Below are 13,841 nucleotides of genomic sequence, written 5' to 3'. Positions count from 1 at the left end.
TGAATGAAATAAGATGGCTGGCATTCTATGATGCACTATATGCAATTTTTCACAGCTGGGGGGCTCTTGTGAATTATTTCAAAAAGAATAACAAGACAAAAGAGTGTCATTAGATTTGTTGAATAAATTCAGACTACAGATTTGTGGCATGCATGAATATTATGATGGATATCATACCTCAATTAGCACAGGTAAATATGCTTTTACAGAAATCTGACTTGGATATAGCAGCTGTGTCACCAGCACTTGATATTTTGAATTCTATCTTACAGAAAGCAGACACGAGAAAATTCTATCACCAAACTAAAATCACTTACAATGGTGTTGAACTCAAGTTACACAGGAGCACATTGAAAAAAGTTTCAGATGATGTGTCTAACCTTCACCATGAGTTTGTTACAAATTTGCAGGTGGAGATGGCTGCAAACTTTCCAAAGAGCAGCACACAGGTGGCAACAGCATTTGAGGTTCTTGGTCTATATAACCTAACATTCCTATCTTCTGAAGAACAAGAAATGTATGGTTATGACCAGATAAAAACTCTCTGTGATCATTTTGGTCAGGAGAAGAAATCAAAAGAAGCTATCAATCCTCCTTTGTGTGACCCAAAACATGTTTTGACAGAGTGGTCTCTTGCTAAGAATATCATTAAAAGAGAAATGTACCCTAGAGACAAAATGTGCAGACTCTGGCAGATTGTACATCAACATCATGCAGACACATTTCCAAATCGTCTTCAATTAACATCAGTGGCCATGGTTATGCTATACCAAACTGCTGACTGAGAGAGAGGATTCAGCAATCAAAATCAAACCAAAGCTGTAGGAAGAAGCTGTCTAGAAGAAAGGGTTCTCAACAGACTCATGATGATTTCAATTGAAGGACCTCCTCTGATATACTTCAACTTTAACAAGGCATTGGTAGAGTGGAGGACGAGGAAGGACAGGAGGCTATTTAGGAAATAGTGATCATATTTGCAGAATAATGCAGTCACAATTACACTCTGTCTGGATGCAGATGTACATATATGTTCCAGTAAAGAGTCAACTGTTATAGAAACTGTATATATACTTTCCCTAATTCATTTTTGAGCTTTGGACTTTTCCTTAAAAATTATTTTTTGTCATCCATGAAAGGAAAATATGTGCTCTTCTGATCTTTCTTAGTATGGATTTGTAACCAATCAGAATTGAGCATGTGACACGCAGGAAGTACATGACACTTTTTTAAGATTGGCCAGAGGAGTTACACTATTTGCAGTCTATGGTTTGATTCTTTAATGGTTAGTGTGTAGATAGGATATTGTTATTAGAAAACATAAGACTTTGATTTCAGTTTTAAGTGTTATACTATAATATACAGAAGACATGATATGCATTTAATGCACTTATTATACTTGCTATTGCTCTTTTTGAATACATTGATGGTTTTTTTTACACCATACTGGAAGGCCTCCCCCTTATGGCTATGTTGGCCCCCCCCCCTTTTTTTCAGATTCAGTGGGGGGTAAGTACACATTTATCAAATCCTAGATGCAACCCTGCAAGTGACAATCTTTCCGCTAGCATGGGTTTCAAAAAGTATCATTAAAGCAAGTTATTGTTGTGTATACTATTTACCCGCAGACATCAATGCCCATTTGTATTACAGTGTGACCCTGCCATAACGCACCCTGCGTGGTGTGGCTTCCGAAATTTCATATATTCATTCACACATGAAAAAATATTTTTTGTTCAAAGTACTTGAAATAGTGTATAAAAAATTTATTATCATTTTGGGGAAGAGATCGTGTATGAATTCTAATACGATTGTGGTGTGGTTCCTGAAATTTTAAATACATGTGCGTGTATTTTCCTCATAGTGGGAATAAATATTTTTTTAAGTATGAGAAATAGTGTTTAAAACATTTATTATCATTTTGGGGAAGAGTTTGCATATAAATTTTAATATAATATGATCGTGGTGTAGCTTCTGAAATTTAACAATTTCACCAGGTTCTTGAAGTGTTATGCCAAAATAAACATTATCGGAAATGTTACTTATTACTGATCCATGAGTAAAGCCAGTAAGTCGTCTTTGTGATTGTCTTCAGTTAATTCTGTATGCAGTCATTGCTCAAACAATAGCCAGCATGTGTTTCTTCTTTAACTGCATACACTGCCAAGCAGCAGACAATGAAGTGGTTGATAAAAGATTCTCACAATTTAATAAACATCAAAAAACAAAAGCCTCCAACATGTTTGATGGGTTTGGTGGTGTTATTAGATGCAATCAGTTGACCAGTAAATAATATCCGCTTTATTAGCTGGAAATTGAAAGGCTATGAAATTGTACATGCGTTCAGCTTAAATTTTTTTTATATAAGTGACTCATGACCATTGAAGGCCTACTGCACTTAGTTCTCAGGTTTTACATGTGTATGTTATGGTATTTGCTTATGAACTCGTTATTAATTTCCTATTTTTTAAAAAAATATTTTACCATTATGGAAAAGCAAGTTCACAAATGCAAGTCATTCTCTGCACTTTGCGCAATGATTAGTATAGTAGTTTTCACATTTCTTTCAATATTCACAAAATCTGAAGTAAAAGTTATATGCATGCTGAAAGCATGTGTTGATTGTTAATTATTCTTGCTGTAGTTTTTCAAGCGAATAGGCATACAAGTGTTAATTATTGGAAATTTACAATAGATAAATGTACACGGAAACGCATATGAGAACATTTTAGCAGTATGAAATTTGTAGACACCGTTCATAGACCCTGAAACATAATGAACCATACATGTGCTTCGTTTTTCTAAACCTAATTTTACTGTTAATTTTTCCCACTGAATTCAGTGACAAAATTATTAAATAGTTTAAATATGTATGCAAGTTTTGCAATGGAATTACATGTATCATGGATAATTGCAAGCCATGATGGTACGATATCAGACGGCAAGTAAATGGTGTTAATACTCTGTTCATGCTATATATTAGTCATTGAATTCAGACACTGATCTGGGACAAAATTATTGAATATTATAAATCTGTGTGCAGTTTTTCAATGGAATTAAATGCATTATGGATGAACTGCATGCCACGACGGCACAATAGTAAACGGTGTTGATACCCTATTCTCATATACATTAGACATGAATACATGTATATATGCCAATGAGTTCTCTAAAAAAAAGTAAAATGTGTAAAACCCTGCATTAACGCGACTCCGCTGTTAATGCAATCCAATTTTCTGGACACCAGTTATCGCGTAATAGTGTGGTTCCACTGTAATTATAACCACAGATGCCAAGCACATAGAAGCCCGGGTGGTGAATAAACACAACTGGCATCAAGCAGTAAACTCATTGTTTGAACTTACCAACAAGACATCAAAGACAAAGTTTTTTTTTTTTAACAAAGGAAGCCAACTTTGACACCATTTTCGTTTGGAAAGGATATCCATACAAAGGTTATTTTATTACAAAGCAAGCCGACCTTGGAAGCTGACTTTGGATTATTTTAAGTGTGCTGATTTTTGTTTTCTTATTTCGAAAAGATATCCATACAAAGGTTATTTTATTACAGAGCAAGGTGACCTCGGAAACAGACTTTGGATTATTTTAAGTGTGCCGAGTTTTGTTGTTTTTTTTTTAAGGATAGCAATACAGAGATTATTGTATTATGGAGCAAGCCGACCTCAGAAGCCGACTTTGGATTATTTTAAGTGTGCCATTTTTTGGGTTGTTTTTGAAAGGATATCAATGCAAAAATTATTTTATTACAGAGCAAGCCAACTTAGGATTATTTAAGTCTGCCATTTTTTTGTTGTTGAAAGGATATCAATACAAAGCTTTTTTTTATTAAAAATCAAGACGACCTTGGAAGCCAACTTTGGATTATCTTAAGTGTGCCGATTTTTTTTATTTTTATTATTATTATTATATTCAAAAATGGCTGAGATAAGGAAGCTAACATTGGTTCCTTTTCACTGGTATTCACAAGAATTTTGAAAATAAATTGTAACAATGTTACAATTTTTAAAGTGACGCAATATAGTGTTTTGTGCACGGACATCGACATCCCATCGTCGCCCTGAATATTTGGAGAAAATAAAATCATTTGATGAATTTGTGAAGGCCATAAGAGAAGAATATGCTTTTTTTGTCAACAATATGATCATTAACATGGATGAAATTCTAGTGTACTTTGATCTCTTTCTTGGACAGACTGACGAGAAGATGGGGGTTAAAAGTTTGAGAATTAGCACAACTGTTGCAGATTTTAAAAAATCTGACTTTTAGTCCATGCAGTTTACACTTCAGGTGATGTGTTGCCTCTAAAGATAATTTTTCATGGCATGAGAAAGCTAAAATAATTATTCATGCACCAAAAGAATGGATCGTACGTGTGCAGAAGAAGGGTTGTGTTGATGAGATGCTGCTGCAGTGCATTAAAGATTTTTATCTCAAATACAGTTTTATATTTTTATATAAAATTTAAGTTAGAGTGCATTTTCCAACATGTAATTTTCAAATGATTGAAAAGTGGTCCAACAACTTATGACTCAAAAAGACGAGGCATCACAGAACATACAGTAAACAAAAAATTACTTTAAAAATTAATTTAATGTGTCCCAACAAATACGGTAAATACATAATATAAATTGTCAGAGGTTGTTAAAAAACTTTAGATTATCACTCATTGTGATTTTTTGAGGAATATTGTTCCTTATGATGTATTGTGTTGTGATTTGGATTTTTAACGTAGCTTTAAAAAAAATTCAGTCGTATCGCTATGATGTCTGCAATGTGGCAGTTTATAGTGATGTCTAGCACTGGGGCATCATGCCACAGACATGTAGTATGATGTCTCACCCAGTCACATTATCCTGACACCAGGCCGACCAGACCTAACACTAACCTCTTAATGCTGAATGCCAAGCGAGGCAGCTGTTAGTATGATTTTTATAAGCCTTTGGTATGACTCATCTGGGGATCAAACCCATGACCTCTCGCATATGACGCGAACACTAACCACTAGGCCATCAGAGCGGTCTGTTCCTTATGAAAACACCTGAATATTGCAGAGACTTTAGAAGGTCTCCAACTTTGGTTTAGGAAGTTGAAGATTCCCATCATGAACAGATCTTGATCCAATTTGGGATGGGTTTGTTATGAATATTTCCAGAAGATATTATGGAGAAACCCTTGAAAAGACTTGTACACTAAACTGCTTTTTGGTAATCAATCTTTCTAAATAAATCCAGCCAGTTTAATTCAAAGAAGAGAAGCTTAATTGGTGCAAAAAAAGGTTTTCCAAGTATAATTCTTGCTGATCATTTTGTGCTTTTGAAAGTCCGTGAATATTGTGTTTGGAATGATTTCCCCAAATAGTCACAAAATAGTCATAAACATTAAAATAGAGAATCCCTGTTTCCACAGGAAAATATTTCTTTATCCATGAGCATCTCCTAAAGTCATATTTCTGTCGGCATAAGTAGTCGGATGTCACAAGGTTAAAAATAGTATGTACATTAAAATGTTTGAGTACAATATGATAATATTTACATTCATTATGGGAATATATTGAATACTAAATTTAATGCAGCAGCTGGTTTAAAGTATATAATAAAGTATTTATTTTGTGCATTACTTACAAAGAACCCGGTGAGACATCATTCTGATAAAGGGACAGGGGAACTCAGTTGTAATGATGAATACAGTGTATTGGGGAGTTTTAGTTGTAGAGACATTTTAGCAATTTTCTTGTAGCGGTCTGAGAGTGAGCCCCTTAAAATAAATTCTAAATATATAATTTTATATATCATAACCTCCCTAAATGTACCACCAATAAAATATATCTAGTCAAAATTAAAAGTCCACTTTTGTGGATGAAGTAGTTAAATTTAAGCCTTCAGAAAATCTTGCTATACAGTACATTTCTTGAGCTCAGTAGTACAGTTAGCTTTGGCATTAAATACCTGTCATGTCCAAGACCTCAGTTGACAAAATTTATTTTCTGGTCCCATAGTTCCATCATTCAATAAAGAGAACAAACTAAAAAACAGTCTCTAAACCAATAAGTCTTAAGATGTTTTACAAATGACTTCAAGACTATTAGATTATATTTCATTTTGTTAATCGATAATATTTAGCTTGCAGCCCAAAATGAACAGTACAACAGGAGCAGTACTACCGCCACCATAACAAGGTTTGGAACAGTCATGAAGTCCAAGTCTTATTCAGTACAGGAATCTGGCTTACAGTCAGGTCAGAAACTCCAAGAATATTTATTTTGCATCAGCCTTGTGATCTTGTATTATGGCCCTATCCCCCCACCCCCACATCATTTATTGTGTGCTATCCATCATGTACCCTTCAACTTGGACTTTTTTCAACTGCTTTAAAAAAGAAATATCTGGGTCCATGTAATCAAGCTCTGGGGTTACATTGTTCTTGTACATTCTTGACCAAAATTGTACACAGGTTGGCTTAATTTTGTATTCTTGTCCAGAACAACAATTTCAATTAAACTTTTGTTGAAGTGTTCCTCCTTGGTACTATACCAAATTTTTCAGCACCACGATAGCTATTAGCAGCTGTATGTATTTAGGTTTGTACAAAGTGGAAATAAATAAGAGAAATGCCCATATTGTTATTAACAATATTCATAAACTCAAATTTGATCTTGACATGTAAATTCTGTATTTATAGACATTTATCTATGCAGGAATCTTGTTGCAGATAAGAACTGTTTTCAGACAGAAAATTTATATCTTTTTTCTGTTCACATTTGCCCTTGATGAGCTCAGAACCTCCAGCCAAGTCAGAAAAGTTTTCAGTGCTATTCCCACCCTGAGTGTGCAATATGGGGATTAAAGCCATTGCTGTGTCTGCCTGTATGAATGTCTTGTCTGTCGGACTGTAAGCATTTTACATTACTGAAACTTAACTCGGAGACCATTCAGGGTAGTTCAACCAAACTTTATACACATGTCTAGCAATTTGTTTAGAGGTGCATTTTCATAGTCAGAATTCTCCACAATATCTTGTATGTTGCCATAGAAACAATATAGCATATTTACTATATAAACTGACAGTGTCAGATCATATAGTACTGGTATAAGAAGTATAGAAATCGAGAATGATGAACCACAGAATCCTTAAATCGGGGGTATTTACAACGGTGGGTGACCAGTTGGATGCATCATCCCCAAATGACTCTTGTGTTTAACCTAGCTTTGGATAAAAAAGAGCAAAAGTATTACCTGTTGTCACAAATATTTTTATATTATATATACAGTAGAATGTTAGTTATGCATAGGCCACTTCTGTGGACTTGGTGATGATATAGATCAATACCTACACAATATTTGGTACAAATGTTATATATTGGTTGTCACCAAATATGCAGCCAAACATTCATGTCTGTAAATAAATCTGGATGATCATTTATCTGTATCAATGAAATTCTTGTTACCTATTCAATTAATTAGGTACAGCTGACAATAAGTGTTACTTAGGTAATTCTCATTACCAGATTTGTGGGCAGCAAACATTTGTTAAGATCACTACATAATTAGCTGATCTTTTCATGAGACTCTCTCTATCCAGACATATCCATCAATTACCTGTTTCATGTGCTCACAACAGCTTATGTTTATTTTTTTTTAACACTGACTTTATGGGTATAATTTAGCACAATACTAATATAATGTTATAGGTAAGAATTTTCCAAAGATAATTGGAAGATCTCAGGACATAATTAAATTCTGGATATAATTTTAGATAAAATTATTAGCTTTTAGTTTCTGAAATCATGAAATCCTCAAGACATTTAAATTTGTATTTTTGCAAGACAGTTACATTGCAGTTGGTTCATGCAATGCAGAATCAGGATAAAGAACATATCTGCATGTAATTAAATGTACCACAACCTGCATTATGAGGCAATTGCAGAAATTGGCTATTTTTTTCTTGTTCTAAGGGTGAAAAATAATATTCGGACTAATTTATTTTGTCTTTGCCAGATCAGCAAAGGTACATCCAGAATCCACTTGAAAATGACAGTACCAACAAATTGATAGAGGTGGTGGTATGTAAGCAGGGAACAGCTTGGGGAGCCAAGTTGGAAGTCAAGAGAAGAAAAGGTTCCTTTAATTTGTTAAGTCTCCTATGAACAAACATTGTGCACATCATGTAGATTATGCCTGATGATTTACAAAATATGGTAATTTTTTACTTCCTTGTCACAGAATACCTGATTATTTAACCCCTTCAGATCTCTTATAAAAAGATAGGAATCCAATAATCAATCTGTACTTTGTTGCTCATTTGCATTGATGTCGAGAGCTTGTAAAACTCTCTTGCACCAGTTATAATTTCTTGAATTTGTTTGAATGTAAGGTAACACACACATATACATTACGATAATATTGCCCATGTGTGGATTTTTCTTGAATAAAAGTAAAAATAGTTAAATCCAGTTCCATTCTGTTGTACTGTCCCTCTACTTTGTCTTGTGAAATAGAGTATATTAAAGATTTGAACTATTGTTTGGTCTTTGTCTTACGTAGAATTATTTGCCAAGTTAACATTGGGCCCTGCTGTAAATATAACTGAAATGGAATTTGCATTTAATGTTCTGATGTTGTTGAAGCTGACGATTACAAATTCTTTCAATGAGGCTGGAAATTTTAACATGTTTTGTGCCCCAGCTGCGATGGCTAGGGAACACTGATTTGATGCTGTCTGTCTGTACACCAGTATGTATGGACATATGTATGTCTGCACATCTGTACATCAATCCCAAATCCATTTGTTTTCAATAGCATCAAAACTGTTAATCTTGGCGTCATAAAGTTGTGTAATCTTTATCTTCATAATTAGCTGACAATATAAATTTGTTTTCAGGCAGTTGCCACAATTTTTACTTTTTTGTTGTACACATTTTTGAACTAATTAAACATGGATTTTTTAAAGAAAAGCACAAAGTACTGAAGGCAAACAAATTAAAATTGTGTAGGCAAGTCTGTATTCATATCAATATGGCTGCATTAGAGTTTGATGCCATTACAGCAATTTTTCAATTTTTTTATTGTATCAACTTTGATTGCTTGGTTAAGCAAATCCACTTGAGGTAGACAAATGAAATTGGGTATGTCTGTTATATGCATTGTACATATATGACCTGATTGAACTTTTAAGCCATTACTGCAAGTTTTGTGGGGTTTTTTTTCCTTTAAATTTTTTTCGGATTTAGATATGTTTGGTCTGTAGTAGTGCATGCCTGCTTTACAAGCACAAATTGCAGTTAGATAATTTAGGTCTAGGATTAATTTAGATAATTTAGGTCTAGGATTAATTTAGATAATTTAGGTCCAGGATTACTATACAATCTGTTTTCTTCAGGAAAGCAACAGATTTCTATTGAGCATGCAGTAGAATTATCACCTGCTGATGATGAGAAAAGGACTGGACTTTGGAGAGAGAATGAAGCTGCTGCTATGGAGGAACTGACTCGATGGAATGGACGATTTACTCAACATGAATACAATAATCCACTAAAATCACCAATTCCACCAACAGAAAAATCAACAGAATTACCATCCTCATTAGCAACAGCAGAGTCAAATAAGAGTAGTGGTCACCCACACCAAGTTGCTGGTGCAAGATCCATTCGTCAGCAACAGAGTGGACAAATTAACCAGACCCCAGGTGAAGGAAGTACTTTCTTGATTCCATATATAGAACAGAACATTTCAGGTCCAATTAAGATTGCTGCAAATGTTCCATTAGTGTTGCCATCAGTTGATAATCATGATGGTCATAAAAGTATCAAGGCAGCCATAAGATCATCATCCCCTCCCCAACTGGAACCAGCCACTTTGCCTGTGCAGGGTAAGATCTGTTGTATTTATAATTAAATTTACTGATGCATCTCAAATCTCTCAGCTATCTTGTCTGGATGCAGCAGGAATTATGGATGCAAAGATCTTGTTCGTACATCACAGCAATAACAATGCTTGCAAGAGTTACTTATCTTTGAACATAAATAGTACAGGGGGCATTTTGTTTATTTGAGGAACTTACAATTGTGATGCAAAGAATGTTTTATATTTAAAAAAAGTAAATCACAAATAAATCTGTTGTTGTGGAAATTAGAGCATGTTTTTATATTTTTTGATGATTTTCATAATATAGCCCTCAGAATAGTCTCATAAATTGAAACTGATGGAAAGAAATATCAACAAGGGGCAGTAATCCAATACACCTTTTAAGTCATAGTTCTCAATCTGTTACCAATTGGTCACTCTTTAACAACTTCTGTCTTCTCTCATAAAAGGAAGTTTTCATTTCATTACATTCATATAGTGACATTAAACATTAAAAGCAATCACCTGTTGCTTGATAATTGGATATTAAAAGCAATCACCTATTGCTTGATAATTGGATATAAAGTTCACAAGGTATGAACATTTTTATGTGCCATCATATTTGGTCCTAGAAATCATTCAGTTTAGCACATTAATATATTAAAATGGTACATGTAACTAAAAGCACTAGTACTGGCATAGAAAATTCAGGACTTTCCTCTTTTATTTTCAGATGATGAGTCTTTGAGAAAAAGTGGAGAAAGTGAGTAATACAAAAAGCTGTCATGGCTCAGTACAGCTGAACAGCAGTACAGTCAACAATTGATGTTTTCAGAGTCCATCAAAGAAGATGCTAACTCAGCTGAAAAATAACTGACTCAGTCCTCTGTTTGAGACTACCTCATGCATGGGATAACTTCAGCTACTAGACTTTACAGTAAATGAAACTACAAAGAACAATTAAAATCACATTTCCATAATAGGTATGCTAAATAGGTCATTGAGACCATCAGTGAAAGTAAGAATTCACTGGTGAAAATCAGTGTACCGTATTAGTGAACCATAAAACCTCATCAGCTGAGCTGATTTTTGCTGAATGGATAATTGCAGCTCATGTGGAAAGGTGTGAAAGATCTTAACTAATTATCGATGGCTTTTAGACAGTTGAACAGTTTCAGTATTATTTACCTGACAAACTTTTTGTGTCAGCAGACATGATTGACACAATGCTAATTGAGTGGTTTTGTCTGATATATGATTTAAATACTTGAAACAAGCAATGTATTGTTTGCCGATTATATGTTTGGTATTATCCTGTATGAAAAATACAATTATTTGTTGCCTCAATGAAACAACTACAAAATTATTTATTAATTTTGCATAAATGGTTAACTAAGGCATCCAGTAATGTAACAGGAGGTCAAGAAATAAAGATATAATCACCATTTATGATTGTGCAGAAAGCCTTCTGATCATCTCTTTGGAAAGAGCAACTGTTTTGTTAACTGAGAATCTATTCTATTCATGCAACCTCCCTTTTTTGTGTTATTTACCAGTGAGAAAATATAATGATTGATTCATTTGATTAGTTGTGGTCATTCCAATATCTACTGCTGTTCATTAACAGCTGGACAATGGCTTTTATAGGACATGATCCTTAAAAACATTTTTAATGAGTGCTCTTTATTAAGTTTATCACAGTAACAAAGCACCACGCAAATTTGAAAATGAGTTTTAGGGAAGCCATTTGATATTTTCATGTCTAGTAAAAAGAATATTGCAGTACAGGTTACAGTGAAAACCACAGATCATTGGGCATTTAGTCCTATTGTTTCACTGCAGTAATGTAATAAAAATGTAAAAACACAAGCAATTTTTAATCATAAGTTGTTGACTCAACAAATTTGATTCATGTATAAGTAACATCTTTTAAAATTTTGGACTGTTCTTGTTTCATTATTACATTTTTTCAAACCCCTGCCAAAGGGAGAGACCTATTTTCTGCAGCCATCTAAATACACTTAACCAACCAAAAAAGAACAACAGAATGTTGGACTGGGATGGCATAGAAAAGAAAATAGTGAAGCCAGTAAGTTGTCTGTTCCTGCAGTTGCAGAGATTTTCATACAAAGAGATGATGCTGAACTGCACAAATCAAAAATACTGGTAGGTTTAGTAGATAATGCCAGCATACCATAAACTGCTAGTGAAACAGTGCCCATTGATGCTGAAACTGCCCCTGAGCCTGCAGTAGACAAATTGGGCTATAGCAAGATTAATGACCAAAACAAAGAATTGTTGAGGAAGCAAAACTATGTGGAATTAGGCCTATAGCTGCAAAGTACCACCTTACAATATGTACTTGGTCCATCAGGATGAAAATGGAATTTTCAAAATATATTCCATGGACAAAGAAGGTATTGGCCAACCCTTGATATATTCGCATGAAATTTTATCCTGGTTGCTCTGTATGAGGGACAATCATGTGCCTGTAACAATTGAGCTATTTCAGAATTATGCCACTGCTGTTATTCAAGAGGAAAACTCAAAGTTTCAGGGTGTGAGAGGCTAGGTTGATAGGTTTTCAAGTGAAATGGACTTGCACTGAGATGCAGAACCTCCATTCCTCAAAAACTAGTGAGACAGTGTGGAAAAATAGACTGGTTCACTAATAGACTGGTTCACTAATAGACTGGTTCACTAATATATGAGAAGACTGTGGGAGGATGGATAATTAGATGAAAATTTAATTGGAAACGGGTATTTTGACTTGGTACTAGAAAGATAATTTATAGAGTCAGAATGAGAGAGGTGTGTTTGATAGGTACCGATATTGACTAGTGACATATAACTTGTGTACTGACATGCCTGGCATCTGATGACTTTTTACCACCCATGATAATCTTTTGAGGTAAAAAGAGACTTCAGAAATCTAAAGATCCCAAAGGAAGTTATTGTGAAAGTTTAAAGCCTGGATGGATGAACACCTAATGCTGGAATATGTTGATGAGGTCTGGAAAGCACACATGAAGCATGTACATTCTGTCCTAGTGCTGGATTCATTCCATGGCCATTTGAATGTTGGATTTAAAAAATCCTTGCAAAAATCAAGAACAACTGTGACAGCAATCTCGGGTGGATGAACAAGCAAACTGCAGCCAATGAACATGTATTTAAATAAACATTTCAAGAGACTGCTGCTGAAAAGTTGGTCAACCCACATGAAGGAGTAGACTTCAAAACTGTTGAAACCCAGGAGGCTGGTATGGAGGCATCCCAAAATATTCCAGCCCTTTCAAAGCAGCAGATGATTCGCAGCATTTCTGAAACCAATGAAGAGTTCAAGAATAGCAAGGAAATAATAATCAGTAGTTTCAAAGATACTGGACTTTAAAATGCAATTAATGGTAGGGAGGACCATTGTAATCAATGTGACAATGAGCTCCACTGGAAAGTCTCTCTAGTGACAAAGATGATGGATGGTTTGAAGGCTTTGAGCTAGGAGGTTTGTAGAACTCTTGAACATTCAGAATTTTTCCTTACCTAATTTTATTGGAGTTTTTGTTTATTTGTTGGATCACAAATTATTGTTTATAATATATAAATATTTTCACATACATGTCTTCATTGTTGTCTACATCCTCTGTCTCTCTCTTTCTGTCTGTGTGTGTGTGTGTGTATATATATATATATATACACACACACACACATCTGGATACATTATTTACAAACCCACAACTTTTTCATATCTCTCTCTCTCATAGACACATTCACTAAAACAATAAAAAGTCTGCTGGAGTTTTTTTATTTCATTTATTTTTTTTACTGTAATTTATGGCAAGAAGAGAATATACAGTACCACTTCTTGTATTATATATAGGTACCTAAACTGCAAGCAACAATACAAGCCATTTTGATTTCAGTCATCTTCACAACTTTGCCAACTACAACACTACAGGAGATATTAAAAAATATACACTCGGC

At 34.3% G+C, this 13,841-nt stretch overlaps 1 protein-coding gene across 5 annotated transcripts in view; it reads left to right on the top strand.

Moving 5' to 3' along the window:
• Positions 1 to 13,474, top strand: part of LOC149799174 (uncharacterized) — a 68,489-nt gene extending 55,015 nt beyond the window's left edge. For 4 of the 5 annotated variants that reach the window (XM_089958370.1, XM_089958369.1, XM_089958367.1 and 1 more), the window contains exons 5-8: positions 6,138 to 6,252; positions 8,013 to 8,132; positions 9,394 to 9,882; positions 10,591 to 13,474. In XM_089958370.1, the coding sequence (XP_089814496.1) occupies positions 6,138 to 6,252; positions 8,013 to 8,132; positions 9,394 to 9,882; positions 10,591 to 10,628 (762 nt within the window). In that variant the 3' untranslated portion in view covers positions 10,629 to 13,474. The remainder of the gene's footprint in view (positions 1 to 6,137; positions 6,253 to 8,012; positions 8,133 to 9,393; positions 9,883 to 10,590) is intronic. The other variant, XM_089958371.1, reaches the window with a different exon arrangement.
• The last annotated feature ends 367 nt before the right edge of the window (positions 13,475 to 13,841 follow it).

Source organism: Sinohyriopsis cumingii, chromosome 5 (assembly GCF_028554795.1).
Source record: "Sinohyriopsis cumingii isolate HCF-2022 chromosome 5, ASM2855479v2, whole genome shotgun sequence".
In the NCBI taxonomy this organism is placed as follows: domain Eukaryota; kingdom Metazoa; phylum Mollusca; class Bivalvia; order Unionida; family Unionidae; genus Sinohyriopsis; species Sinohyriopsis cumingii.
Note: the sequence above shows the minus strand (reverse complement) of the source record. Positions and strands in the feature narration are given on the sequence as shown.